This window comes from Rhinichthys klamathensis, unplaced genomic scaffold (assembly GCF_029890125.1).
Source record: "Rhinichthys klamathensis goyatoka isolate OS25496 unplaced genomic scaffold, OSU_Roscu_1.1 h1tg000296l_1, whole genome shotgun sequence".
In the NCBI taxonomy this organism is placed as follows: domain Eukaryota; kingdom Metazoa; phylum Chordata; class Actinopteri; order Cypriniformes; family Leuciscidae; genus Rhinichthys; species Rhinichthys klamathensis.
The window spans coordinates 1468055-1491744 of NW_026606815.1; the positions used below are offsets into that span (position 1 = coordinate 1468055).

Consider the following 23690-nt stretch of genomic DNA (forward strand, 5'->3'; position numbering starts at 1 on the left):
AACAGGGACGTGGTTCCACAACGATATACTAATCGACTAAGGATGACCATCCAGATAAAAAAAAGGCTCAAAGAGCAGTTTCACAATACCATCTCTTTTTGAAGAGCAAGCTGATTAATGTTTACCTAAATTGGGTAACTATTTTGTGGAATTTATTTTAACAGCACTGATGAAAGAAACTAGCTGCTTACCAGGAGATAACCAGAAAACCTTAGAGCAAGCTTGGAGCTAGTTCATCTTGTTTGTAGCATTGTTCATGCATGGCAACACAAAGTCACATGGGAATAAACAGAAAGTTTATTGTCCACCACATAGGCCTGGTTTCACAGACAGGGCTTAGATTAAGCTAGGATTAGGCCTTAGTTCAATTAGGACGTATAAGTAGCTTTTATAAACGTGCCTTAGAGAAAAAAAACCATCATGAAACAAAACAATGGCACTGATCTATTTTAAGATTAAAACAGCTCAAACATACATTTTAGTCTAGGACTAGGCTTAAGCCTTGTCTGTGAAACCGGGCAATAGTTTACAGTAGCCTATAGAATACAGAATTAAGCCCTGACAATTATTACAATTTAAGCATTACACCTTTCTTTAATAACAGAGGTTATACAAAAACTCCAACAAGGTAAAACTTCGACAAAATCCCATCATTTTATTATTTGCAATTCCGACCCAGCTTTGTCGCAGTGGTGAACAGCTGAGTTACTGTATGTCTGCTCACCCAGAGAAAATGACCTACATTGCTGCAACAGATACTGCAGAGAGTCTGAGGCCAACATGTTTCAAAGCAATGCCATCACAAGTTGTGTTCTATATTAAGTGCACTGTGTGACACAAGTCTCACAACAGCCTCGGCTAAAACACAAATGATGTACTTCATGGAACAGTTATTTTGTAAATAAACCATGCCTTTGAGCAAACAGTCTTTTAGGGATAACAGCCTGTCATTTCTGTAGGCCTATTATATTTATAGGTTTAAAAACATTTAAAAGCACCCAGAACTGGGCCCAGGTTGTAGTTTTTGACAATTACTAGCAAGACTGGTTTAAGATAATGTCAAGTATTCCAGATTCTTCTTCTTTCTTTTTTTTTCTATCACTGTATGACATAGCCTGCTCTTTCTTTGTCTGGTCCAGACTCCAATAGTCTGATTCACCAATAGTAAAGAGAACAAACAACCCAACCAGCCAATCACTGCCTCGGGTAGGCTGCCACCAGAATAGGCCACCCTGGCATATTCTGGATACTTCCTTTTTCGATACTGTATTATAATAATTATACACTTAAAATACGGATACAAAACATACCATTCCTAAATGTTTTTTTTAATCATAAATCTTTAGTGTAAAGCATATTTCAAAGTTTTTACAAATAAAGGTTTTGACTGCGGAAGAATCTGGTCATGTGACGTATCGTAAACGTCACGCTCCTGGGTTTGTATAAATACAGTATCATTCGCATTCAACGGCAGTTCCCCTACACAGAGGACGTTTTTCAGAAGCAGATTGACTGTCAGTAAACTTTATAAAAGGTAAGACTCAACATTTAGTTGGGTTTATAACATTCTTAAAGACTTAATGTTACGTTTTTATTGTGGTTATTGAATTGGTACTGTCGTTTTCTGGATGTCTAAACGTATTGACCTGTATTATGTTATTCATAATGCGTTCCACTAAGTAATGAGCTTGAACATCTTCCGTTACCGAAATGGATGTTTTATTTAATTGTGAAGTTCATGTATTTTGCTTTCGTTTTGGTTCGTTTTGTTCTGTGTATTTTTGCTGAATCATTTTATTCTTTGAACAAAGAACCCGGATGTTACTGTACAGCCGCCATGTTAGTGAAGAGGATTTTTGGTGTTGCGCAGTAACGTTAGCTGCTACAGTTTTTAAATAAAACAAAAAGATCTTGTAGTTTTGCCCTCTTGCTAGTTTGTTTACTCGCTTTTTGAAAATTCAATAAATACTCGATAGGCTATAACTTGTAACAATCTAAATTGGCTTAATACAATTAAGACAATTTAAGACGTAGCAGCTACTTCGTATGTATTTTGCCTTTCATGTTATTTAAGGAAAATGGTTTCATAGAAAATTGTAATGCTATAACGTTATAATGCATTTTTTTCCCTCGGGTTTTTTTGGGGGGGAAGCAGTCCTTTGAAAAATGACAACCCACTGTAATAAAATTGATTTGGCTAAGGATACCATATTCCTATTTTGTCATTACTTTTTTTAATAAAAAAATAATAAGTACATTGACACACCATAGATGTATTGTAATGTAACACCGTCATGTATGATGCAGCTGTACTGTGGCAGAAAAAAGTCCCATACAAATGTTTAGCCCCACCCTAAATTCATGCCATTGGTTGAGGTTGACAGAACTGCCTCCATGATTTTCTGATTGACTAACACAGATACTAGGGATGGGCAATGCCACTCAATAGGATACCTACCAGCATCGATGTTGTTATTGATACTGATACCTCTAAACTGAACTTTGAAATTATTAAATTACTAAGAGTAAAATCTTCCCATTTAACATTATATTTGAAAGGCATTTTAACATTCAATACACCTTAATTGCAATTTATTAGATTACATTTGTTTACACATGGTTAAAATGTTTACTGTAGTGGAAATCTATAAATACTATAGTTGAACTATGGACACTGTAGTAAAACCATGGTTAATTTTCATAAGAAACTGCCAGTGACAGGGTTTTGCACCCATAAAATGCAACCTTTTTATTCTGACAGTGTATGATTTATTACATTAGTTACAGAATAGAACATGATCAATATGAACTTTTGATGTTCAATTAAATAAATGTACTAATTGCAAAAACTATGTAGGCTACAATTTTGTTTAGCCTATTAATACCAGTCGTGAATGCAGTGATGGACCGCTGTCTTTCCTCATTTGGCTGGTGTTTGGATTTCCTGTGATTTCTCATTGTGGTGGTTTAGGCTATATTATGATAATTCTGTTTCCTTAATTCATGTGATCAAAAGTAATTCCATTTTAGTAAGATCATTTTCATCTAAGTAATTTCAAACTCATCAGGCAGATGGCAACTTTGAGATAAAATACAAAAAACTTGTTAAACACGCTCCACAGCGCCACCCAGTGCATTTAATTATATCTGTGTTTTAGTGCTTTCCATTTATCATGGATTCACTGCATTTACAGACAGCAAAGCAATGTAGTAAAATTAAAATAGTATTTTTCGAAAAATAATTACGGATAGATTATTCGACTATTCGTGCACGCCCCTAGAAATAACTCAAACATATGTTTTTCTGTCCTCTGATAAGCATTGTTCTATGCTGCTTTTCCCAAAAGCATAAATGGTTTCATATTATAGGCTACTTTTGGTACAGTATCGATATAGGCCTATCAATACTTCAGCATCAATACTCCCTTTCCTAACAGATACTTGTTAGAGCATAGGGACATTTTATGTGTGGTGTTCCAAAAAATACTAGGCTATCTCTTTCTGAAGCTTTAAGCATTCATGGAAGAGCTCTGCCTTTATTTTGCTCTAACTGAATGTGTACCAATATATTGGTTTATGCATGGTTGCTAATCTTATTTTTCTTAATTTGTTTACAGATGCAGATCTTTGTCAAGACCCTCACTGGTAAGACCATCACCCTTGAGGTTGAGCCAAGTGACACCATTGAGAATGTGAAGGCCAAGATCCAGGACAAAGAAGGCATTCCCCCTGACCAGCAGAGGTTGATCTTTGCTGGCAAACAGCTGGAAGATGGACGCACACTGTCCGACTACAACATCCAGAAAGAGTCCACCTTGCATCTGGTGCTGCGTCTCAGGGGAGGCATGCAGATCTTCGTCAAGACCTTGACAGGCAAGACCATCACTCTCGAGGTCGAGCCAAGCGACACCATTGAGAATGTCAAGGCAAAGATTCAGGACAAAGAAGGCATTCCCCCTGACCAGCAGAGGTTGATCTTTGCTGGCAAACAGCTGGAAGATGGACGCACACTGTCCGACTACAACATCCAGAAAGAGTCCACCTTGCATCTGGTGCTGCGTCTCAGGGGAGGCATGCAGATCTTCGTTAAGACCCTCACTGGTAAGACCATCACCCTTGAGGTCGAGCCAAGTGACACCATTGAGAATGTCAAGGCAAAGATTCAGGACAAAGAAGGCATTCCCCCTGACCAGCAGCGGTTGATCTTTGCTGGCAAACAGCTGGAAGATGGACGCACACTGTCCGACTACAACATCCAGAAGGAGTCCACCTTGCATCTGGTGCTGCGTCTCAGGGGAGGCATGCAGATCTTCGTCAAGACCTTGACGGGCAAGACCATCACTCTCGAGGTCGAGCCAAGCGACACCATTGAGAATGTCAAGGCAAAGATCCAGGACAAAGAAGGCATTCCCCCTGACCAGCAGAGGTTGATCTTTGCTGGCAAACAGCTGGAAGATGGACGCACACTGTCCGACTACAACATCCAGAAGGAGTCCACCTTGCATCTGGTGCTGCGTCTCAGGGGAGGCATGCAGATCTTCGTTAAGACCCTCACTGGTAAGACCATCACCCTTGAGGTCGAGCCAAGTGACACCATTGAGAATGTCAAGGCAAAGATTCAGGACAAAGAAGGCATTCCCCCTGACCAGCAGAGGTTGATCTTTGCTGGCAAACAGCTGGAAGATGGACGCACACTGTCCGACTACAACATCCAGAAGGAGTCCACCTTGCATCTGGTGCTGCGTCTCAGGGGAGGCATGCAGATCTTCGTCAAGACCTTGACGGGCAAGACCATCACTCTCGAGGTCGAGCCAAGCGACACCATTGAGAATGTCAAGGCAAAGATCCAGGACAAAGAAGGCATTCCCCCTGACCAGCAGAGGTTGATCTTTGCTGGCAAACAGCTGGAAGATGGACGCACACTGTCCGACTACAACATCCAGAAGGAGTCCACCTTGCATCTGGTGCTGCGTCTCAGGGGAGGCATGCAGATCTTCGTTAAGACCCTCACTGGTAAGACCATCACTCTCGAGGTCGAGCCAAGCGACACCATTGAGAATGTCAAGGCAAAGATTCAGGACAAAGAAGGCATTCCCCCTGACCAGCAGAGGTTGATCTTTGCTGGCAAACAGCTGGAAGATGGACGCACACTGTCCGACTACAACATCCAGAAGGAGTCCACCTTGCATCTGGTGCTGCGTCTCAGGGGAGGCATGCAGATCTTCGTCAAGACCTTGACGGGCAAGACCATCACTCTCGAGGTCGAGCCAAGCGACACCATTGAGAATGTCAAGGCAAAGATCCAGGACAAAGAAGGCATTCCCCCTGACCAGCAGAGGTTGATCTTTGCTGGCAAACAGCTGGAAGATGGACGCACACTGTCCGACTACAACATCCAGAAAGAGTCCACCTTGCATCTGGTGCTCCGTCTCAGGGGAGGCATGCAGATCTTCGTTAAGACCCTCACTGGTAAGACCATCACTCTCGAGGTCGAGCCAAGCGACACCATTGAGAATGTCAAGGCAAAGATTCAGGACAAAGAAGGCATTCCCCCTGACCAGCAGAGGTTGATCTTTGCTGGCAAACAGCTGGAAGATGGACGCACACTGTCCGACTACAACATCCAGAAGGAGTCCACCTTGCATCTGGTGCTGCGTCTCAGGGGAGGCATGCAGATCTTCGTCAAGACCTTGACGGGCAAGACCATCACTCTCGAGGTCGAGCCAAGCGACACCATTGAGAATGTCAAGGCAAAGATCCAGGACAAAGAAGGCATTCCCCCTGACCAGCAGAGGTTGATCTTTGCTGGCAAACAGCTGGAAGATGGACGCACACTGTCCGACTACAACATCCAGAAAGAGTCCACCTTGCATCTGGTGCTCCGTCTCAGGGGAGGCATGCAGATCTTCGTTAAGACCCTCACTGGTAAGACCATCACCCTTGAGGTCGAGCCAAGCGACACCATTGAGAATGTCAAGGCAAAGATCCAGGACAAAGAAGGCATTCCCCCTGACCAGCAGAGGTTGATCTTTGCTGGCAAACAGCTGGAAGATGGACGCACACTGTCCGACTACAACATCCAGAAGGAGTCCACCTTGCATCTGGTGCTGCGTCTCAGGGGAGGCATGCAGATCTTCGTCAAGACCTTGACAGGCAAGACCATCACTCTCGAGGTCGAGCCAAGCGACACCATTGAGAATGTCAAGGCAAAGATCCAGGACAAAGAAGGCATTCCCCCTGACCAGCAGAGGTTGATCTTTGCTGGCAAACAGCTGGAAGATGGACGCACACTGTCCGACTACAACATCCAGAAAGAGTCCACCTTGCATCTGGTGCTGCGTCTCAGGGGAGGCATGCAGATCTTCGTTAAGACCCTCACTGGTAAGACCATCACCCTTGAGGTCGAGCCAAGCGACACCATTGAGAATGTCAAGGCCAAGATCCAGGACAAAGAAGGCATTCCCCCTGACCAGCAGAGGTTGATCTTTGCTGGCAAACAGCTGGAAGATGGACGCACACTGTCTGACTAAAACATCCAGAAAGAGTCCACCTTGCATCTGGTGCTGCGTCTCAGGGGAGGTTCAGATATTTAAACTGACAGTCTCGGGGATGGACATTTAATTCTTTCAGTAGCCCCATGCACTCACCACTTTATCACCCCCTCTCTTCATACTTTAACTGAATCATTACATATGTATTAATGTTTTTCCACCTGTTTTTTTATCTTCAAAATGATTAAATAAAAGCATTGAAATGAAGAATATTGTGGGGTTTTTTTTTTTTTTTTTTTTTGCATGACTAGTAATACAAGATCTGGTAAAAGTTAAAATGAGTGAAATGGGACTTATTTTCAAACCAATAAAAATTAAAATGTTCAGGATAATGCAAAAGCAACACTACAAGTAGTACTTGCATAATTAGACTGTCTTTGTAGGCATACAAATATAAATTCCTGGAGCCAAGCACTAGCATTTCTATAGATAATGGATCTAAGTTGGGGTGATGTTTCTTATCGTTTGCTTTTTATTTTAAATGGTGGTGTTAAGGAGATCCTGGTAAGAACCTGGGGTGAAAATCCAGTTCAGTAACACCTGTGGTTGTCCTGTTCTAACAGCTGCTGCTATAAAAAAAAATTTTTAAATGGTAAGATGGTGCCATCGAGTGTCTGTTAAAATAACCCAGCTGAAATTCTAACTTGACTTTAAACAAATCATTATGAAATGTGTACCACCTTTTATAGCCTATTTGTTGTTGGTCAGCAATTATTAACTGAAGTAACTTTTTTTTAAAGGAAACATGCTCATAGAAGACCAAAGTCAATTAATTTTAATTGGGCTTTCCTGTTAAATGTTTAAAAAAAAGCCTTAAGTCATGGAAATTACTATGATGTTTTTAGAATTAGCTATAGTGTTTGTGTAGAGAAAAATGCTTGCAAACAAGCAGAATGTCATTTTAGTGTCTTATTCGAGACATTTGTGCACCAAACCGATAACTAATCGTTAAATATTATTCCAAATTGTTATTTCACATGGAAATCGCAATAGGCCTATATGCAGTTATTTCTAAAAATAAATCCTTGCCTATAGCAACGAATGGAAAGGTCATGGAAATGAAGTCTACTGGAACACGCGGCATCCTTAAACAGCTGGTAAATGAAAAACAGTTATAGCATTACATTACAATACGTTTACATTCCATAACATTACTTAATGAGGTACTATGAATTTATTCACTGCATTTATTAATCTAGGTCAATTTATTAATCATTTATAATTCATTCATATTCCTTAATTATTCATAATGTTAATTTACAACTTAAAATGTAATAGTATACATTAAATTAACACAATGAATATAAACCTATATTAATATGCTGTAAAAGTATTTATTACATGATACCGGTATATTAACTAATGTAAACAAATTGGACCTCAAGTGTTGCCACCATTATATGGAAGGGCTATATCCGCTGAGTAGGCTATAGCAGAAAGCTTTGAGACGTTACTTTTGTTTCGTCCTTAAAAAAACTCGTTACCACTTATTTACTGCTCGCATCAGTTAAATTAATTGATAGTAATGTTGACAAAATAAAGAAATATATCCGGAACAAAAGGAGAAAACAGAAATCAAAAAGTTTCGACGAAATGTTTTAGGGGGAGAACTGGCTACAGTCGTCAGCGCAGAGCAGTTGACAGCTGCTTCGAGGCCGTCAATGACACAGGAACATGGCTCAGAGCTGGAGTAACTTTTTCTTCTCTCTACTCGATTACAAGACGGAGAAATTTGTCATCGCTAAAAACAAAAAGATCGGAGTTCTGTTCAGACTCTTTCAGCTGGCGGTGATTGGATATCTGATCGGGTAGGTGTCTTGTGCTTCTCTAAATCTAGACGTTGCGGTGAAATCTTCAAAAGTAAATGTTTTAAAAGGTCGTTACGTGTTTGTTTATGCTCACATTGGTCACTGTATATTAATTTAATCAAACCGAATATAAGACGAAAGTTAACGCACCACGTCTGCACGTCACCACGATGTTATTTATATCAAGTAAGTTAGCCTATAAGACTGAAACCATTGCACTGTCCCTGCACGTTTTGCATGAAGTGAAAAATACTTCTGTTTTGATTTAGATTCGTAATCACCATTTAGTCCATGGATTTATTAGAACCAGACAGTTTCTTCACTTCTGCTTCCCAATTCTTTCACGTGCTTTGTGGGCTTCATACACCATGGAACTGTTGCAAAAGGTTCTGAATGTAAGATGACCTGGATCACATGTGCTGTGGCCACATTCTACACACAAAAGCACCAGCCCGCTTAACGCCATTTAAAGCTGCTTTATTCTTGTCCTTTACAAAAAAAAAAAAAAAAAACTATTATTAAACTTAAATGAATGTGGTTATTATGTCCTTTGTGGTGTCTTGGCCATATATGTGACTTATAGCATTACTCTATCACACCAACCCTAAATAACCATTAAAAATATATTTCTTACAATGTAAATTGTAGTTCCCTTTCGAACGGTCACTTCGTATTGCGTAGCTATACGCAGTGGGGAAACTCCTTTTCCTCGATTTACTGAAGCCTATATGTAAAACGCATTTGCAGCTGCACAGCTAGCACACTGAGCGTCTGACCCGCTCATAGGCTGTGCTGCAGCAACTGCACATCCAATGGCGCGGGCGAATCTGACGCACGACCAATGAGCTAGCCCAACGTCAGAGCCCGTCGAGGGGGCGTGGCCCAGCCTATATAGACCCCCGAATTCGCCATTATAGCAGATTTTGATAGCAGACATTATAGCAGACTCCTTCAGCAACAGTACACATGTACCTGAGCTTTTTACTGTAGTATTCGCCGTCGAACAAGCCTTTCAGCCTGAGCGAGCTTCTCTTCAGCAGACTTCGCCTGCACATCGATTGTCTCCTGACGCCGTCTCACCTGTGGCTATCCGTCGACATCCTATATCCTTTGTATTATTATTTTGTGAATTATTTTCAGTATGCCTCGTTCATCCTGCGCCACGTGCGGAGGCCGTCTGCACGAGGCAGACCAGCACACGAGCTGCATTTCCTGCCTGGGTGTCGACCACGCAGAGAATGCTCTCTCTGCCGGCGGATGTGAGGCCTGCGACAGCATGCCTATCTCCGTGCTGCGCAATCGGCTAGCTCTCTCCCGGGACGGCGAGGCCGCTTCAACCACGCTTTCCATTCCGAGGAAGAAGTGGCGGGCCTCGTCTCCTTCGGCGGATCTCTCGAGCGCGACGACAGCCTATCCATCGCCGCTTCTGAGGACGAGTGGCCGGGCTCTCTCGACCCCGTCACCGCTTCTCAATCGTTGGCCAGTGGATTAGCGACCAGGACGAACTCCGACGCCGAAATGCTTCGGATCCTGACGAAGGCCGTCGCGGACCTCGACCTCGAGTGGGCCTCGCCCGAGGAGCCGCCTCGTAGTCGGCTGGATGGATGGTTTCTGGAGGGGCGCCAGCAGGCCCCGCGTCACAAACCGGCGCCATTTTTCCCCGAGGTCCACGAGGAGCTAACCAAGGCCTGGCGCGCTCCATACTCAGCACGTGTGGGATCCGCAGTTTCCGCGATGCTCTCCTCCGTGGATGGCGCAGCGAAAAAAAGGTTATGAGTCTTTGCCGCCCCTCGAAGAGGCCGTGGGAGCTCATCTTTGCCCGAACACTGCAGCTAGCTGGCGAGCTAGAGCCGCTCATCCCAACAAACCCTGCCGTAACACCTCAGCCCTCGCTGGACGCGCGTACGCCGCCTCCGGTCAGGCTGCATCGGCCCTGCACACGATGGCCGTGTTGCAGGTCTACCAGGCCAAACTCCTCCGGTCCATGGACGAGGCTGGCCCGGACCCGGAGACCTTTCGGGACCTGAGGAGTGCTACGGACTTAGCGCTGCGTGCTACTAAGTCTACAGCACAGGCCATCGGCAGAAATATGGCTAGTTTGGTCGTGCTCGAGCGCCATCTGTGGCTTAACCTCACCGAAATCAAGGAGGCCGACAAAACGAGGTTTCTCGACGCCCCGGTGTCCAGCTCCGGTCTCTTCGGCCCGGCGGTGAAGGGATTCTCGGAGAGGTACACGGAGGCACAGAAAGCGTCCCAGGCCATGCGACACTTCTTGCCGAAACGTTCGAGCTCCGCGTCCAGCAAGCCCAAGCCGCCGCCTTCGCCTCATCCAGCCAAGCCGGCGAAACAGGCCTCTCAGCCCCGCCCTGCGGCTGATAGCCAGCGCCAGTCAAGGCCCGCGAAGCGCTACCCGCTCCCCAGGCGTCAAGGCCCTCGACCCAGCGCCGTGGCCGACCAGGCGCCTCCGAAGTCGTCCTAGCACGGAGGGGAAAGAGAGAGGGCTCGTGTCTCGCACTAGCCGGACCACCCTCGAAGAAACCAGCAAAACTTCCCACAGCTCCCTGTTCAGTTCAGGCGGCTGGGGATTTTATTATTGTAAACAGGCCCGCAGCAGTGAGCGCGTCTCTGCAAACAAACGCCGTTTTCACGGCGACCCAAATAAAGCACAAAAAGAGCATGTTTCACAATCACAACACACGGGTTCACGGTCCCCCTTCACTAGGCAGCCCCCGCCCTGTTGTAACACTGACTTCCCCCCGGGCAAAATCCTATATAGATGTTATTCGATCTGCGTCATCAATGTTTGCGGCGGCCATATTGTTGACATAGAAACCACGGCAACTGTCAGTCTGTCAATTGACAAGCGAGGCAGCGTCGGTATTATCCATGGTATTATCACTGTATTTTTTTTTTTTTTAAACAGCGTGATGGTGTGTTGTGTAATACACGGCTGTTCTAACAACAGCAATAAGAACCCCGGAGTTAGTTTTTATGATTGCGATAAGTTACCGACTGTCAGAAAATGTGAAGGGAAGGAGACAGAGTTGAGCCAGCGCAGGAGAGGCTAGCTAGGATAAATAGGTTAAACTTTCAGCCAACTCCCCATAGAAAAGTCTGTTCCCATCCTTTTACCACAGGTTTCACACATAATCCGTGTGCAATGCGTGTGCGGTGCGTATACGGTACAGAAGCAGGACGCGCAATACTTTATATGCTGCATGCATTTGCAGTGCGTAACTGATCCGCGGCTGTACCACAAACACCCCGGTACTCACTATTTTTATTTTAACACATACTCACTATTATTCCATGCATTACTTCTATATATTAAGTTGCTCAAGCAAGTGGTCAAATATGTAACCATGTACTTATATTAAAATCGCAAACATTTTAAATGAAAACTTAAAATTGACAAAAACAACCGACTCATGCCTTTTCTTTTGCATTTACATTTTAATACAACAAATCTTGCATGTCACAAAGAACTTGTTTTTCCACCTCCACGAATGAGATGAGCGTCGTTCATTATGTTGCCTTGTTGAGGTGCATTGTAGTTTGTATACGGATACTGTATGAACGAGATTGTTATAAATATCCGGATAAGTTACGGCTGGCAAAGTGGCAATAAGGACGGATCTTTACTTAAGCTTGATTGGTGTGGATCCACATCAAATAATAGCATTATCTTCTCTTGATACCGACGAGATAAAGCCAGGCTACTGCTCCCCTCAACTCAAATCTGCGCACGGTTAGGGGCAGCAGGACAGATGTCATGTCAACAATATGGCCGCGGTTAGCTAATTCCGGTGTTTGCGAATAAGGTCTATAGTCAGTCAAACACTCAGTATGTGCACAAATCACATTATAAGGGTATCAGGTCCCCCTATGTTAGGCGGTCCCCCCCATTCAGTGTGTCACGCCCTAGCCACACGAGTGATGGCCTGGCAAGCCATTCCTGGTGTGTCGAGTTGGGTCATAAACACTATAAAGCGAGGCTACTCGCTCCAATTCTCTCGCAGACCCCCGAAATTCCAGGCGGTTATCGAGACATCGGTGAGAAGCGGCGTGAATCACGTGCTTCGCACCGAAGTTCAGGAATTATTAGCAAAAGGAGCGATAGAGTCAGTCCCTCCCGCGCTAATGTATTCGAGGTTTTACAGCCGCTATTTTCTAATTCCAAAGAAAGACGGCGGGCTCAGACCCATACTAGATCTGAGGCGTTTGAACAGGGCTCTCATGAGACGGCCTTTCAAAATGTTAACACTCAAACAAATTCTCGCGCAGGTTCGCCCGGGGGACTGGTTTGTTTCAATGGATCTGAAAGATGCATACTTTCATATTCAGATCAACCTGTGTCACAGGCCATTTTTGAGATTCGCCTTCGAGGGGAGGGCATATCAATACACCGTTCTGCCTTTCGGTCTGGCTCTGGCACCCTGTACATTCACGAAATGTATGGATGCAGCGCTCTCCCCGCTGAAAAGCCAGGGAGTGCGTGTGCTGAATTATCTCGACGACTGGCTGGTGCTAGCGCAGTCGAGAGACGAACTAATAGTTCACAGGGATTTGATTCTTAGCCATTTAAAGTGCCTGGGTCTCACAATCAATGTTGCCAAAAGCGAACTAAACCCCAGCCAGACTGTGGTCTTTCTGGGCACGGTTTTAGACTCGGTGACAATGAAAGCGCGGCTCACTCAAGAGCGCATGCTCTCTGTGCAGACACTGGTAGCGAGCGCGCGCCTCTGAAGAGGTTTCAGAGACTGCTTGGTCTAATGGCAGCTGCATCATCAGTACTCCACATGGGATTACTGCACATGCGCCCGCTGCAGCACTGGCTGAAACGCCGTGTGCCAACCCATGCATGGCAGTCAGGCAGCCTGCGCATTATGGTGAATCAGGGGTGTTTGAGAACACTGATTCCCTGGCGGGCTCAGGACTGGTACCGCAAGGGGGTGACCATGGGGATAGTTTCCAGGAGGAAAGTGTTTTTTACAGATGCATCCAACATGGGTTGGGGAGCGCTGCACGAGGGCAAGCCTGCCTCCGGCCTCTGGTCGAGCACGGAGCAGAGCTTACATATCAACTGTCTGGAAATGAAAGCAGTTGGTTTGGCCCTGAAAGCTTTTGTGTCAAACCTCAGGGGTCACCACGTCTTGGTCCGTACAGACAACGTGTCTGTGGTGGCCTACATAAATCGCCAGGGTGGCATCAGGTCAGGCAACCTGTACGCTATGGCGAGGGACCTCCTCATGTGGGCACAAGCCAATCTGAGCTCTCTGAGAGCAGCGCATGTCCCGGGCGTCCAGAATGTGGGCGCGGATATGCTCTCAAGGGGCAACACTCCCCTAGGCGAGTGGTCCCTGAACCCTCAGACGGTCAGACTAATATGGGAGAGGTTCGGCGAGGCCGAAGTCGACCTTTTCGCCTCGAGAGCCAACACCCACTGCAGGGTGTTTTTCTCGAAAAACAGGGATGCGCTGGCTCATCTCTGGCCCAGCCGCCCCCTTTACGCGTTTCCTCCCGTCTCGATGATCCCACAGGTTATCGAGCGGGTCAGGGAGAGCGGATGCCCAGTCCTTCTGGTGGCTCCTTTCTGGAAATCCAGACCTTGGTTTCCGGAACTGGTTCAGTTGTCAGACACGACCCCCTGGCCTGTTCCGATGAGGAAGGATCTCCTCACACAGGCCAACGGAACGATGTGGCATTCCCGACCCGATTTATGGGCCCTCCATGTGTGGCCCCTAAACGGGTATCCGGGGACCTTCCTGACAGGGTCTTAAGCACTATCACTGAAGCAAGGGCCCCGTCTACTCGGCGCCTTTATGCTTTAAAGTGGTCGGGTTTTTCCAGCTGGTGCTCGAGAAATCGTATTGACCCAGAGTCATGTGAGGTTTCAGTGGTGCTCTGCTTCCTGCAGGAGCTACTGGACGCGGGCCGCACCCCGTCCACGCTCAAAGTTTATGTGGCAGCCATCGCAGCGCATCATGCTCTGGTGGCTGGCCAATCACTAGGAAGGAATGACCTGGTGGTAAAGTTTCTGAAGGGTGCTAGGAGGATTAACCCCTCCAGGCCCCCTTCGGTGCCGCCTTGGGACCTCTCCACGGTCCTTAGGGCCCTGAGGGGACCACCTTTTGAGCCGCTCCAGTCGGTTGATCTAAAACCACTTTCGCTAAAGACTGCTCTCCTGTTGGCATTGGCATCTATAAAGCGAGTGGGAGATCTGCAGGCCCTCTCAGTGAGTCCTGCATGTTTGGAGTTTGGATTGGATGACTCCAGAGTCATTCTCAAACCCAGGCATGGTTATGTACCCAAGGTGCTCTCAACGCCGTTTAGAGCACAAGTTATTACGCTATTAGCCCTTCCCCCTTCTGCCGAGGATGGGGAGGTTAATCTTCTCTGCCCTGTCAGGGCGTTGAGAATCTATTTGGAGCGTTCTGCTTCTACTTGGCCAGGTGGAACCAGGGATTGAACCGGGGGTTCACAGACAACCTACATGAACCACTGAGCCACTGCCGCCCCCACTGAGCCACTGCCGCCCCATATGTTATTGGGTTCTGGCTTGTTCTGTTAGCTCAGGGGTCCTGAGTGGCAGGGCAACCAGTTACTCAGGGTGCGGCGTTTTGCACGGTGTCCCCACTGCGTATAGCTACGCAATACGAAGTGACCGTTCGAAAGGGAACTACTCGGTTACTATCGTAACCTCAGTTCCCTGAGATAGGGAACGAGTATTGCGTAGCCGGCCGCACTATGGTAACTAGTGAAGTTGTCGCTTCAGTCGTATAAACCTGCTATAATGGCGAATTCGGGGGTCTATATAGGCTGGGCCACGCCCCCTGGACGGGCTCTGACGTTGGGCTAGCTCATTGGTCGTGCGTCAGATTCGCCCGCGCCATTGGATGTGCAGTTGCTGCAGCACAGCCTATGAGCGGGTCAGACGCTCAGTGTGCTAGCTGTGCAGCTGCAAATGCGTTTTACATATAGGCTTCAGTAAATCGAGGAAAAGGAGTTTCCCCACTGCGTATAGCTACGCAATACTCGTTCCCTATCTCAGGGAACTGAGGTTACGATAGTAACCGAGCAGTTACTTACTGTTGTTTATTTTCTTTTATTGGTGTGTCCTCTTAAAGGTGGGTTTTTATTTGGAAGAAAGGATATCAGGAGACTGATGAAGCCATCCAGAGTTCTGTGACCACCAAACTCAAGGGTGTAGATTTCACCAACAGCTCTCAGTTTGGTCTGCAGCTATGGGGTGCAGAGGACTATGTCATCCCTCCACAAGTAAATACACTTCTTACCTGTATATTTGCTTCGAAAGAAATGTATAGTTCCTATTTGTAAACCATATGTACTCTGTTAATAGACTTTCTCAAAAACTATCTCCATTTTATCTGTTAGATTATGGAGATAACTAGATAATGACATGACATACACATTGTTTGCTAAGAATTTAAACAATAAACATTCATCGTGTTTATAATGTTACATAATGGAAAATCTATTTTCATCTACATGTCCTCTAAATGAGAAGCTGTTTTTTTTTTTTGTCATAATTGTGTTTAAATTCATGCAGAACAGTTGAATCTTACAGCTGAGAGACTGATAGAGGGGTATTTATTTAAAGTCTTTAATATTTTTCACCATTTATATTTTAGTTTAGAATTAATCAAACCAAAGCCTTCTATTCCAATTCAGTCCCCTAATGCTTTTCCAAAACTGTGTTTGCAGAAAAATGTTATGCCTTCATAATGTTCATTAATGGCATTGAAGCTTTGACGACAAAAGATGCTGTGTAAGATGAGCTGGATCAAATATGCCACAGGCAGCTTTTGGGGAGTCTAGTTTTTATTTAAAGCTTTTGCCTTGGAAGCTCATTCCCCTGGGCTTTTATTAGATGCAAGAATTGTTTTCTCCTTTTATCAGATAAAAAATGTATTTACTAAAGCCTTAAATTGTGAAGCTTGTTGGTTCAGTGTTGAAGAGTTGAAGCGAGAGTATCACATTCCATTAATTTGCTGTTGAAAATGTTTTATGTAAGAATATATCATCAATTATTTTTAACAGGGGGACAGGGTCTTCTTTATTGTGACAAATTACCTAGTGACACCAAACCAAAGACTGGGTTTCTGCCCTGAGGTAAGAGACAGGTTGTTGTTTTATTTTAGTTTTATTAGTTTTAATTAGAGAGCTGTATTCATATAGAAGTTTGAGGAGTTTTTGATCTCTGTACATTTTAAAACCACTGAGTTTGTTGTTGTGTTCACTTCATTCTACTTATTTCAGAGTCCGAAAGTGCCAGATGGTTTTTGTACTAATAACAGTGAATGTGTCGAAGGGGAAACTGTTATAGCAGGCCATGGTAAGCACAAAACCTGCATGAAATACCAAGCCTTTTGTTCCCTTATGACTGTACGTCTGATTTTACATAAAAGGGAAAACTTTGTGAAAGTGCAAGATTCTTGTTCAGGAAAAAAAGGATATTACATTGTTTTATACTACGACCCACTAGTATGTTTAAAATTCCGAGCCTTAAAGGGACTACATTTTACTGTTGTTTATTCAGGAGTGAAGACAGGCCGCTGTCTAAACGACACAGGAACCTGTGAGATTCAAGGATGGTGCCCTGTTGAGCATGGCCGCACACCAACGTAAGTGTTTTGTACCAGTTGCAGTCTTTGCAATATGATTCCCTATTCATGCCTGTATGAAACTATTTAAAAAAAAAAAAAAAAACATATTAGTGTTGTACCTGTAATGTGCCAAATGTTGCAACAGGGAGCCCATGCTGGCAAAGGCAGAAAACTTCACAGTCTTTGTAAAGAACTTCATCAAGTTTCCAAAATTTACCTTCTCCAAGTAAGTGAAGCCTAGAGCCATCATGTCAGTGTTTATTTTTTATTAAAGCCAATAGAATACATTTTCTCACTGTTCAGAAACTAAATTAGTATGCTCAGACAGAAATGCCACTAATTGCAAATGCATTTAGTAATCTAACAAGTGATTGGAACTTGTAATGCATTCATAGTTTTATGCTCATGTGTGCATGCCACATATGCTGTTGACAGAACTGAACTAACCTACGATAGTCTTTTTTAAAGCTTTTCAACTAGGTTTTCTACAGATTATTGTTTTGCATGTTATTTCCTTTGCAAAGCGGCATCAGAGTTTAAGGTTGAGCAACAATAACATGCCTAAAAAAAGCACAGGATGTTCTGTTGTGATTTCAAACTCATGCTAAATAAGAAAGTTCATGGTTCACTCATGAGTGTTAGATCATTTCTGTAGCTCAAAAGCAAAGTGTCATCTGGCAAGCAGTTATTTAAAGAGCCCATACAATCCTGAACACATGAACTAATCCAAACTGATCTCTGCCATATTGCAATCCCGCCTTGTTTTTTCTTTTTACCAGAAATAGAGTAATTCCTCACTGAGTCGTTACAAAGCCACATACTAAAAAACAGAGAAAACCAGCAAAACCAAATGCTTTATAAAAAGTTTGTAGCTGTGTGAAAGAGTAGACCTGCTTGCACACAGTAAAGTGTTATGTTTGGATACTGATGGCACAGCACAGGCTGCTCTGAATATCTGACGCTTACTCATCTCTATTTATACCAGCACAGCGTGTGGTGCATACACTGAGACTTACTGTCTTGATATCCTGTGCTCAGACAGGCTGACAGTTGTTCATCTGCCCTTACATATGTTCTCATGATGCTGCATGATCTTCACAATGTCATCATATATATTAAATAATGTTTCACCCCTTTTTCCTTTTCTCTCTTCTCAAGAGCAAACGTCCTGCCTACCACCAACAGCACATACCTCAAGACATGCAGATATGACAAGGACCATCATCCCTATTGTCCCATCTTTCTTGTGGGAGATGTGATTAACTGGACTGGATACAATTTCCAGAACTTGGCAACAAAGGCAAGTGCTTCAAACGACATGACAAGTTAAAACAAGCAAGTCTTCAACATTGTAAACACATGGTTGATGTTCAAGCAGCAGCTCAGTGTATAAGCAAATAGAGATCAAATCCTAACTTGTCCACATTGAGACTAGCTTCTTTTTTAGTGTATAATTTTGGGATTTTTGTAAAAGCTACTCGTACCTATAATATCAAGAGGTTGATCCAGGCACCCCGAAAAGTATTTGGACACTTAAGCCACACTTAAATATGTTTGAACATCTTCTCCCGGTTTCACAGACAAGGTTTAAGCTAGTCTCAGACTAAAATGCATGTTTGAGCTGTTTTAACTGAAAGCAACTTGCACTGATAAATCCTAAAATAGATCAGTGCCATTGTTTTGTCTCAAGATGCACACCAGTAGTGTGTTTAGTTTTTTCTAAGGCACGTTTATAAAAGCTACTTAAATGTCCTAATTGAACTAAGGCCTAATCCTAGCTTTATGTGTCTGCTATATTTCAAATATAACAAAATATTACAAGCAAAACAGTGACCTGTGATAGTGTTAGAAGCTTCATTTAGAATGGGTTGAAATTATAAACAGTTTGCACTGCATGCAATCATTTTCCAGCAAAAGTGTCATCTGGCACTTTATGGATTAAGCATATTTAATTTTTATATGCTAAATAAAAAAACAAAAAAAAACTGGAACAGTTAACTCCCCAAACTGCAAAATAATATCATCATGCACCATATTTGGCACAAAGTGTAATTTTAATAAGATGATAATGTTTTTATTGTTATATTTTCTTTTCTTTCATATACACACACAGGGTGGTTCAATTGCAGTAGGAATCGAGTGGAATTGTGATCTGGATAAAGATGAATCTCAGTGTAACCCTGAATATAGCTTCACACGCTTGGATTCCTCTGACAAGTCACAGCACTCAGTCACCTCTGGTTACAACTTTAGGTATAGCTCTGATTCATTGATTTTGGATTTATTGATTTTGCTAACCACACAGCCTTTCACCAAAACTCCACCCACTAAAACATGTCAGCAAACTTGACCATACAAAATGATTCATTGACAGAGAGCATTTCTGAGTGACTAGTTTTCTGTAATCACAATGTTCTCCACCTTAACTTTTCTTTCAAAGCATTTTGATGGTGAGCACTGTATCATTACACTGGCTGACATGTTTCTGTCATTTTCAAGATTTGCTCGATACTACAGTGATGCAGCAGGTCAAACCTATCGGAATCTGTTTAAAGTGTATGGCATTCGCTTTGATATATTAGTGAATGGAAAGGTAAGAGATAATCAAAATGATTACAGATTCCTCTTGTTGAGGTCATGGTGAAATAGTCAAAATATGGTATTTACTTTGCCAGCTTATTTGTTTTCTAGGCTGGGAAATTCAGTATCATTCCTACAGTGATCAAGATTGGCTCTGGACTTGCTTTAATGGGTGCTGTGAGTATATAAGCTAGTTCCCGACAGTGTCACTAATGGTTGCTATATAAAATATGTTTCTCACACTCTTGTGTGATCGGTGCTCATCTCATTCCACAGGGGGTTTTTGTCTGTGACATGATTCTGCTCTACATGATGAGCAAAAGCTCCTTCTACAGAGAGACAAAATTCGAGGCAATCACAAAGTAAGATTATACTTGTGATTTCATATGATGTACTAATGTGTCGTGTGCTTTTTAAACAGTTGAACTGCAGTGTATTTGTTATTATTTACATATGGTTTCCATTCATACTATTTGCACCTTTAGAAAACAATCTGGAAAGCACAGAGAGAGAAAGCATGTAAGACACCACGGTCATCGTCGACAAGATGGGCGACACAAGAGGGAGGAGAAACAGGAAACAGAGATGCAGCCATTGACATCAGTGTCATCTCAGCCCAATAACAACCCAGAGAATCAGATCCAGCCCACAAGCTCAGCGCTCAAAACCCACAGTCCTGAGAGAAAGCCACAGGCTACAGTGTCATTCAGGACAGAAAAACAGACCATTTCTCCTGTTTCAACTTTGAGAACACCACGCAACCAGTAGAGGATTTTTCTGACGCTCATTCCCATTGGATTTACTGTGGATGTATGAAGGGAGTTGTTATAACGGGTCTGTGCTCAGTCATACCAAAGATGAATAGTGCCAGTTTCGTTTATGCTCTCCTACACTCTTAAAATGATTCTACACAGTACCAAATTTGGGTTCTTCAGACAGAACAGAGCTGGTCACAATTACATGTTCTGTTAAACTAAAAAGAGAAAAAGACAAGATTGGTAGGAAAACAGTTACAAATTAAGTTAAAATTTATATACATTTTAAGAAAGAAACCCTTTACCTGTTGAGAGTGTGCTGACAGTCTATGTAATAGGAATTATGTCGAACGTCGCATGACCAAACCGGAACACTGGTCTTATCACATCCGCTTGTCTGAGAAAGTGTTAACAGCCGTTTGAACTGACGCCGATATCTATGGACTTTTAAGGTAATCAGCTAACCTACCTAGTTCACTTTGTTATATGCATTTATTCTATTTAAATATTTAAACGTTAGTGTGAGGATTTAAAAAAAAAAACTTTTAGATATCAATCTGCATATGCGAGGGATATTGGTTATGCTCATCTTTGCTTGCTCCTTTTAATTTATATTGAGTAAAACAGCTAATTTTTCACGTAGCACATACAAAAGACCTGAACCGGAAGCGATGTGATCTGTTTTACAGAATACGGAAGTTAAGGTGCACATAACGCCTATTGAATGGCTGAGCTCCAGAAAACCAGTAATGAGGTGGCTTTAACAGTTACAGATTTGAAAAACAAAAAGGTGGGAATAAAGAACCCTAAACTCTAACACAAAGAACCCTTTCAGCAAGGTGTTCTTCATGACGATACGGTTCTAAATAGAACTTTTACTACGTGTAAAGAACCATCTTTTTTAGAGTGTAGTGTTTTAAATGCCAATGGATGTTTTTGTTACAAAATTATTTATTGTAAATCAGACCTGACACCAAAAACTGTCAAACCAAGGTTGAATAAATAGTAAAATATTTGAAGAACAATGCTTAGGTCTCTGGTTTGCTTTCATTTTGAATAAATGTGAAAACAGTACAATCTCAAAAATGTATGACAAATTTAAAAAAAAAGATCTGAACTTCTGTTCTTTTTGTAACTAAATTAATTGTTGTATTCAGCAAGGATTCATTAAACTGATCAAAAGTGACAGTAAATACATCTATAATGTTACAGAAGATTCTATTTTAAATAAATACTTTTTTTGAAGGAACCCTGAAAAAAAATGCATCGCGGTTTTCACAAAAATATTAAGCACAACTGTGTTCAACATTAATAAGAAATGTTTCTTAAGCAGTAAATCTTATTAGAGTGATTTCTGAAGGATCATGTGACACTGAAAGTTCAGCTTTTCCATCACAGAAATACATTTTAAAATATATTAAAATAGAAGTTATTTTAAATTGTAAAATTTCACAATATAATTTTTTTTAGATCAAATTAATATATGCTTGGTGAGCATGAGAGACTTCTTTTTAAAAAACACAAAAGAATCTTATCAATCCCAAACGTTTGCATGTTAGTGTGAATATCTGAATGCTTGCAATAATGTATACATTGTCTACATATGGATTATTAAGAAAACTTGTAACTTACACTACTGTGACCGGCACAAAAAGTATTTTAAAAGTGGAGTTTAGGCACTGAGGACACCCAGAAATATGATTGCACCTATTCAGTCTCAATAAAAATGTTTTTTTTTTTTTTTTTCTATATTTAATTCAAACTACACTACAGTAATTTAAGTGTTATAATTTAAAAAAATACCCATGAGTAATCTAGAAAAAAACTTGTACACTGCTAGTCATGATTGGCACACTATCCACACACACACACACAGGCTACACAACCTTAAATGTTTCAATGATAAAGAACAAATAATAAATCATGTTAAATGCTGGTTCATTTGTATAATGCACTTCAAGTAACCACACAGTTTAATCCATTAGGTTAATTATTTAATTTTCTCAAAACATTTGAAATAAAATTAAGCGATTTATACAGTTTAAAGTTGGTATTGTGTTTTTACATAGTTCTGATTGATGCCTGGAGTTCACAGAGTTTTGCACATCATATATAGAAAGCAAGCTGAAAACAAATTAGTCTCCCTGTTGGACAACACTAGATCGAAACCCAACACTGCCCTGGAACAAGTGTTAGGAAAATATTAAATTGCAAGAGGAAAGAAAGACAACACACAATTTTTAAATATCTAAAGTTCAGTGCAATTAGTACTGAGAAAACTGTTTTAAATTTGAATGGCTAAACGTAAGATCACGGTCAAGATCTGTGCTACATCAATCAGCACTCTCTACCCTGAGACAGCATCTCTATCATGTTACTGTTCTACATCTACACGGCTGCTGTACTGTCCGAGTCCCTTTAGTACACATGCACCATTCCGTAGAGGAAAGTCCAGAACAACACATAAGTAAAGAGGCCGCCCACCAGGCCTCCTGTAAAAAGCAGACGTCGAGATTTGAAGCACTTGTTCCATCGGCGACCGGCTTTGAGAATCAGGAGCAAAGACAGCAGGAAAGAGGCAAGGAAATAAAAGACGAAGCCGTAGAGTCCTGTTAGCCCGAGGATGCCCGCTGTCGCCCCGGACAGAGCAGACACGGACGTGCGGCAGTAGTCGAGCACCGCGTTGTTTCCTCTGACGGCCACCTCACTGATGAACTGCGGCCCCTCGCGTTTGGCTGCTACTGTGGCCATGTTGTGATGTGAAAAACACGCTGACAGGAGAAAAGCGAAAGACAGATGACCACATAAAGCCGACTGAGAGATCATACATTCACGTGAAATCTCCTCCTCCACTTACCGTTAGGGTCAAGATATTGGTAAACACAAATGAAGCGTCAGTCTCCGTGATTCAAGAAAGCATGATTTACATTAAACAGTCGAACCTCAAAAGATATTTGTTTAAGCCTATATTTTAACTAGGACTGTATTCAAAAAATGGTTTGGTAAATTCTGGATAAAACACAGCGTGTGTCATTCTCGGTCAGCCATTTTCTCGCTAAGCACCATGGGACTTTAAAAAAAAACTAGTTCTAATTTTATTTAATCTTCATGCCCAACTTGTACTTCATTTCGAAAAATAATATGTCTAGTAATACAAGTTTGTGTATTATTAGACTCTGAACTCGGAACAACATTACGGTTTAAATATATGCGTATTTCATTTACCTCACCTTTCACCCACTCTACGGGATCCGCGAAGGTTCAAAAATGGTGATGGGATGTAAGAATCTTTTGCGAGAATCGGTTCTTTCGAACTAATCGATTTGAGATACATAATACATAAACGTATTAATAACTTATGGTTGTTTA

At 42.6% G+C, this 23690-nt stretch overlaps 3 protein-coding genes across 5 annotated transcripts; 2 read left to right on the forward strand and 1 right to left on the reverse strand.

Moving 5' to 3' along the window:
* The first annotated feature begins 1424 nt into the window (after positions 1 to 1424).
* Positions 1425 to 6532, forward strand: ubb (ubiquitin B). Its single transcript, XM_056270074.1, has 2 exons — positions 1425 to 1534; positions 3618 to 6532. The coding sequence occupies exon 2, from the start codon at positions 3618 to 3620 to the stop codon at positions 6528 to 6530; it is 2913 nt and encodes a 970-aa protein (XP_056126049.1). The 5' UTR covers positions 1425 to 1534; the 3' UTR covers positions 6531 to 6532.
* A 1552-nt stretch (positions 6533 to 8084) lies between these two features.
* Positions 8085 to 20810, forward strand: p2rx5 (purinergic receptor P2X, ligand-gated ion channel, 5). Of its 2 annotated transcripts, none has more exons than XM_056270077.1 (12): positions 8085 to 8241; positions 15487 to 15637; positions 16421 to 16492; positions 16640 to 16715; positions 16920 to 17004; positions 17132 to 17212; positions 18145 to 18286; positions 19100 to 19239; positions 19486 to 19579; positions 19678 to 19743; positions 19843 to 19928; positions 20052 to 20810. In XM_056270077.1, the coding sequence occupies exons 1-12, from the start codon at positions 8213 to 8215 to the stop codon at positions 20332 to 20334; spliced, it is 1305 nt and encodes a 434-aa protein (XP_056126052.1). In that variant the 5' UTR covers positions 8085 to 8212; the 3' UTR covers positions 20335 to 20810. The 2 variants fall into 2 exon arrangements, with proteins under 2 accessions (XP_056126052.1, XP_056126051.1); XM_056270076.1 differs by having other exon boundaries at positions 8086 to 8359.
* Positions 20811 to 22557: 1747 nt separating this feature from the next.
* emc6 (ER membrane protein complex subunit 6) lies at positions 22558 to 23624 on the reverse strand. Of its 2 annotated transcripts, none has more exons than XM_056270004.1 (2): positions 23552 to 23624; positions 22558 to 23092 (listed from the first exon to the last, which is right to left on the reverse strand). In XM_056270004.1, the coding sequence occupies exon 2, from the start codon at positions 23070 to 23072 to the stop codon at positions 22740 to 22742; it is 333 nt and encodes a 110-aa protein (XP_056125979.1). In that variant the 5' UTR covers positions 23073 to 23092; positions 23552 to 23624; the 3' UTR covers positions 22558 to 22739. The 2 variants fall into 2 exon arrangements, with proteins under 2 accessions (XP_056125979.1, XP_056125978.1); XM_056270003.1 differs by lacking the exon at positions 23552 to 23624 and adding an exon at positions 23179 to 23395.
* Between the last annotated feature and the right edge of the window lie 66 nt (positions 23625 to 23690).